We start from the raw sequence: 5,631 nt of genomic DNA on the forward strand, positions 1-5,631 counted from the left end.
GCAAGCGGGGGAGAATGGGAAAGAATCATTGTAAATAACGCGTCCATAAGTATATGTATCAACATTCACAGATACGCCCCATGACATGACCAACAAAAACGCACCAGGAAAAAAAACATGTCCCACTCAAGAGCGCAAATCATCGCCCCACAATTTGAGCATCAGATAAAAATACGCCACAAACAAAAAAAATGCACCTAAAAATTACGGGGTAAAATATTCCTAGAGAAAGAAGGAAAATAACAATAAAAAAAAGTAAAATAGTTGGACCAATGCGCCCAGCATCCCCCTCCAAAAGAGCACTTGCTTTATCCAGCACTCACCCACAAGTACAGAGAATGTATTCAGAAAGCATGGGGCGATTATAAACGGGCTCATTCTAAGCATACGGATTGGCACCGGTTGCGGCCCCGCACCGGTCGGCATCCCTCCACGTGGAATATAATGGCGGAAGTAGAGCAATAGGGATAAGGAAGGCCACAAAAAAAAATAGTAATAATATCCAGCCCCTACCTTCCACCGCGCTCGCATAAAAATGAGTAAAACCGAGAAACAATGCAAAATAAAAAGCATGCACAGCGTTGCACTATCGCCTGCATTGCCCCATCTAGACTCGCATTCCTTTGAGATGAACAATTGAAAAAAAAAAAAGTTGTCGATGGTTCTACGCTTCCACCCTTGTTTCTTCGCTTGTATTCTTATCAGCTATCTTTACTTTTCTTAGTGTTGTTCGCAAATTCTTTCCTCATGCAACGCCAAACATCAATAAATAACCATGATGAGAACAGTGCAAAGGGCACGGCGCTACTCAAATACTCCCTTTAAGCGAGAATTGGAATGAAAGTGGGGGTAACAAAAACCGCCTACATCTAGGCTTCAAAATAAAATTCTGCCACCTCCTTGGCGTCACGGGAGGCCCAGGCTGCATTGTTGCGCATCCCCTCAACTCCCTGCTGGAAGCTGCGCGACATACCCAGTTTTTCATTCTCGTCAAGTTTATTCCAGAAGGCTTCCATGTCAGTTGCCACGGTATTTTCAGCCCCATATTCAAGTAACTTTAGTGCGCGACCTAGGATAAGTCCGGGGAGTTTCATTCCAAGCGCCGGCCACATGCGCTTGAGTTCGCTTGCATATGCTTTGAACGTCTCCGTATTAGCAGCGAGAGGGCCAAGGACGTAAGCAATGTCTTGACTGCGAACCTTGCCAGAAAGGGCATATTCAAATAGTTCAGTCACCAAGCCATCAACCTTTGAAGAAGCCATTGCACGAAGATAGTGTGTTCGTTCCATCGCATCCGAGGCCGTCTCGGCAAGCATCTTCACCTCATCCAACGCAGCTCTGTCATTCCGCTTAAGAAAGGCACTGACGACAGCGGAGCGAAGATCTGAATTTATTGGCGTCGTGTGGCGTTCTGTATATAATTTAAGGGCGTGTGCAATAGTTTCTTCATCTTCGGCGGCCACAAGGCGCGAGAAGAGTGCGGTGCGCAATTGTACCACGTTATGATCATCATCAGCTTTGAAGGTATAACCAACTTTCTTCATGGCACGGGAGTACAATTTTCGGCAGAAAGCGTTATGCGCGTTTACAGCTTCCTTGCCTTGAGTCGCCACAACGACTTTCAATTCGGTTTCAAAGTCCATAATAGAGCACCATACTGTGAAATCGTCTTCCTCCACGTAGTATGAAAGTAGTTTCAACACCTTAACCGCGCTGCAATATCCAGCGCGGGCAAAGGCATGATAATCAGAAATAATGCTAAGTCGATCAATGTTAGATAGTTTTTTCATCGCCAGAGCAGAAAGTAAGTTTTGGAGCAAATCCTCACTCCCGTACAACACGCGACAAAATGCGGAGAGGTCACTGTTTACTTTCACCCATGAAGGATGTGGGGACGGCAAAGAATTTTCTCGCTCCTCCAAAACATGACGTTGAACACCATGTTCTGGTGTGGCAAGCAGCAAAGGGATCTTCCAGACAGTTTCGTCCTCCTTGTCAGAGGCGCAGGCAGTGGCAAGAAAACGATTTTGGGTTATTTGTAGTGTTTTTTTATCCGGCGAAGAGGTAACCGTAAGAAATGGATAGCCTTGCTTACTCGTCCAAAACTCCAAGATAGGTGCCAACGGCTTTCCGGCTGCTTTCCCCAAAAAGTTCCACAAATCTTCTGTTGTGGCATTTCCATATGCAAAGTGCTTTAAATACGCAGTCATACCCTTCTGGAAGGCAGCTTCTCCAATAAAGTTAACCACCATACGGACGATACTCCCACCTTTGCTGTAGCTGATTGCATCAAAAATGTCATCAATTTCCTTTGCATTCTGAACATCCACTTCCACAGGATGCGAGCTTCGTAACGAATCCAATTTAAAAGCTTGCGTGATTTCCTCATGTACAAACTGTGTAAAGACATGCCAATCAGGAAACAATTTGTTTATAGACCAATACTCCATGTAAGTGGCAAAAGACTCGTTAAGCCAAAGTTCTTTCCACCACTGCATTGTCACAAGATTACCAAACCACTGGTGCGCCAACTCGTGTGCCACTACAATAGCAACATACTGACGATGAAATGCACTTGAGCTTTCATCACATAAAAGAGTTGTTTCACGGTAGGTGATAAGACCCCAATTTTCCATTGCACCCGCAGCAAAGTCAGGTATGGCAAGAAGGTCAACTTTGGGTAATATGTAGTTGGATTCGAAGAATTCTTCATAGAGTGGCAATACTTTGCAAGCAACATCCAAGGCAAAAGAAGCTTTGAAAGTTTTCCCTTCAGGCGTAAAAACACGCACAAGTGTGTCTTCCGACTGACCATTTTCGGTTCCATGCGTTTTTTTAATGCGTCGCTCAATATATTCGAACTCACCAATCGTCCAGGCAAGTAGATAGGTTGACATTTTAGGGGTGGGACTAAACGTCCAACGAATCTTATCACCAACCTCTTCCTTATGCTGATGTGGCATATTAGAAAGCACCATCATATTGGACGGAGCGGTAATAATCATTTCAAACACCGCTTTTATTGCCGGCTCATCCCAGCAAGGGATTGCACGACGTGCATCCACAGCCTCGAACTGCGTGGTGCCCATGTAGCATTCTTTTCCCTTGACCGTGTATTTGCTCCTGTAAAAGCCAGCTAGCTTGTCATTGATACATCCCGTATAGTCAATTGAGAGAACGGCCTCTCCAACAAAAGATTGCTGGAGAGGAAATGTCACCTTCATTTCCGCTGCGTCGAGAAGAATGGATTCTGTAGGAATTGTTTCCACTTCCGAGGGTTTCCCTGCACGAGTAAGAGTCACCTTGACGAAGGATAACTCATTGTAGTTGAGAGTGATACTTTTTTGAGCTTTTTTTGCCGTCACCTGTATATCAACGTGGCCCGTGAAGGAAAAAGCCTCAAAGTCCGGCAAGATGCTGACCTTGTAATGGTGCGGCGTGGGATCGTCAGGGAGAATGTTTCGCGCGTGCGCCATTTTTCCCTCTTCTCTCTGCCTTTAATAAATATATATGCGTGTTGTTGGTAATTTTTTTTTTCTTTTTCGCTTTCTTCCTCGCTCGCTCGCTCGCTTTTACTTCTAACTCAGAAGGACAGAGGATGAAAACAAAAAAGCAACAAAAAGAACAAGACAAGACAAGAGCGAGGAAGGGAAAATTACACAAAGTGGGGCTCTACCACAAGTAAACAAAAAACAACAACAACTTAAGGGTACACGCACGCCGGCGCAAGGTCCCGTTATTAGTAACTGTTTATCTGGAAACAAACTGCAAAATACAAGGGCAATAACAACTCAAAAAGCAACACAATTGCATCACCAAAGCCGGTCAATGTTATATAAAAAAAAAACAAGCAAACAAACACGGGAATGAAACCAGTAATAAAGCAAAAGACAAATTAAAAAAAGGAACGTGACATACGATGGAGTCCGTAGAAAGAAAATAATAATAATAATAGTAATAATTCCCGCGTCCCGCTCCCCACCCAGCACAACCCTGTTTTTCCATAACTATACAAAGTGGAAAACAAATTTGTTACCATCATTAATATTACGCGCAACAAATACAAAATAATAACTTTGAGGCGCCAGTAAAGTCCCACCAATTATATATATACATATATGCCGCAGAGTTACATTTCTAACTTTTCAGCATTCAAGTATTGATGAAAACAGATCATTCGTCTTTGTTATTCCTGAAACTTACGCGCAAAGGGAGTGAATTTGGCAGGAAAAATCATTGATTTAGGTTTACAAGGCAGTCAAGCAAACAAAAACGACCGGGTAAAAGCCATTTTCCAAGCCCGCCTTCTCTTTTGCAGAGAAAATAGCTCTACAGGTGGTGTTTGATACTCTACGACACAATTTTTTCGTCCCAAGCACTTTGTAGCATTAATAGATTCTATTCCTCGCGCACCATGGGGTATACAAAGCAGCTTTTCCGCGATAACACGCTCCGACAGAGCTATGCGATGCTCCAACTCTTTTAGTGTTACACGAAAACGGTTTATATCAGAAAGATCCGTTTTATCTAAAGGATTTTGAATATGCTTGTGTAGCGGTGCAAACCCTCTAATTCTAGTTTTCTTTACAGGGGAAACTCGCCCTTTTTGTCCCTTTGCATGTAAACGTTTGGGCTTTAACGATCTTATGGCGGCAGTTTCATCATTAGGTACAATAAAAGCAATATGCTGATGCGAATGAACGTCCCATAAAGCCATATATAACTCATCTGGAATAGGAACAGCTTGTTTCTCTTGTTGAAGCAAGCAATTTAGGGAATTTTTTTCACTCCTAAACAAAACACCCGTTGATACCGCTAGACACCTAGAAGAATTCCAAGTATTTCGCCCTGCTAATGGAAGCAACGGTTCATCATATTGATTCGCAGTAAATAGCTCGCCCAAGGCCGAGAAACCGTAGCCTTCCACATAACAGCGTGAAAGGTGTTCTAATCGTTTCCATATTCCTCGGTTAAGTGCCTTATGTTGTAAAACAAAATTGGAAACCAAAGAAGCCTCAAAAGCAGTGGTGACACACGTTGCCACAGATGCAAGTGGGGCCATATGCCCTTTGTCGTACGCGCGTCTTTGCATGTGACTCGATTGCACCTGAATTTCCTTTGGCAGGGTCTTGTCGGTATAACAAACATGTGTTTTGCGCTGAAGACGCGCCGCCCTCACCATTCGTGAATTCAAGTAAAAACCACACCACAAGGCCATTCTGAGATTCTTGTCGTACAATAGTGCGTAATTACTACGTGATATTAACTCGAGAGTATCACATCTTTTAAAACTGCTGATGTTATTCATAGTATCTGCGGTTGTGGCGGACATGACAGCCCCACGGAGGTTGAGCGGCTCTAACCACGCCGGATTGTGGAACCTACAAGCCAAGAAGCGTTGTCCTGTCTCCATCATGGATCTTAACCGAGTTCGAAGCCAGAAACCTGTAACTACCCCCAGAAAATAAAAGGAAGCCACTAGGAAACAAACTGGCATACAACAACCCACTCCATTTGGGAAAATTCCAATTCCCAGCTGCTTTCGCTTTTTTTGAAGAATTATCATTACAGAGCATCAACAGGAATGGTTTCTTACTCTATCGTCCCTAAAAAAATAAAGAAAACAAAATA

At 43.5% G+C, this 5,631-nt stretch overlaps 2 protein-coding genes across 2 annotated transcripts, besides 5 other annotated features; both read right to left on the minus strand.

The window, feature by feature from the left end:
• The first annotated feature begins 236 nt into the window (after positions 1-236).
• Positions 237-263: a microsatellite.
• A 606-nt stretch (positions 264-869) lies between these two features.
• Tco025E_08044 (aminopeptidase-like protein) lies at positions 870-3,476 on the minus strand (the record flags this gene model as incomplete). Its single annotated transcript, XM_029374901.1, has 1 exon — positions 870-3,476. One exon carries the CDS (start codon positions 3,474-3,476, stop codon positions 870-872), a length of 2,607 nt encoding a protein of 868 aa, XP_029225023.1.
• Positions 3,477-3,542: 66 nt separating this feature from the next.
• Positions 3,543-3,571: a microsatellite.
• Positions 3,572-3,601: 30 nt separating this feature from the next.
• Positions 3,602-3,640: a microsatellite.
• A 197-nt stretch (positions 3,641-3,837) lies between these two features.
• Positions 3,838-3,861: a microsatellite.
• Positions 3,862-3,938: 77 nt separating this feature from the next.
• Positions 3,939-3,962: a microsatellite.
• A 296-nt stretch (positions 3,963-4,258) lies between these two features.
• Tco025E_08045 (DNA/RNA non-specific endonuclease protein) lies at positions 4,259-5,416 on the minus strand (the record flags this gene model as incomplete). Its single annotated transcript, XM_029374902.1, has 1 exon — positions 4,259-5,416. The coding sequence occupies one exon, from the start codon at positions 5,414-5,416 to the stop codon at positions 4,259-4,261; it is 1,158 nt and encodes a 385-aa protein (XP_029225024.1).
• Positions 5,417-5,631: the final 215 nt, after the last annotated feature.

This window comes from Trypanosoma conorhini (genome assembly GCF_003719485.1).
Source record: "Trypanosoma conorhini strain 025E chromosome Unknown Tco_14.4_contig_00688, whole genome shotgun sequence".
Taxonomy (NCBI): Eukaryota; Euglenozoa; class Kinetoplastea; order Trypanosomatida; family Trypanosomatidae; genus Trypanosoma; species Trypanosoma conorhini.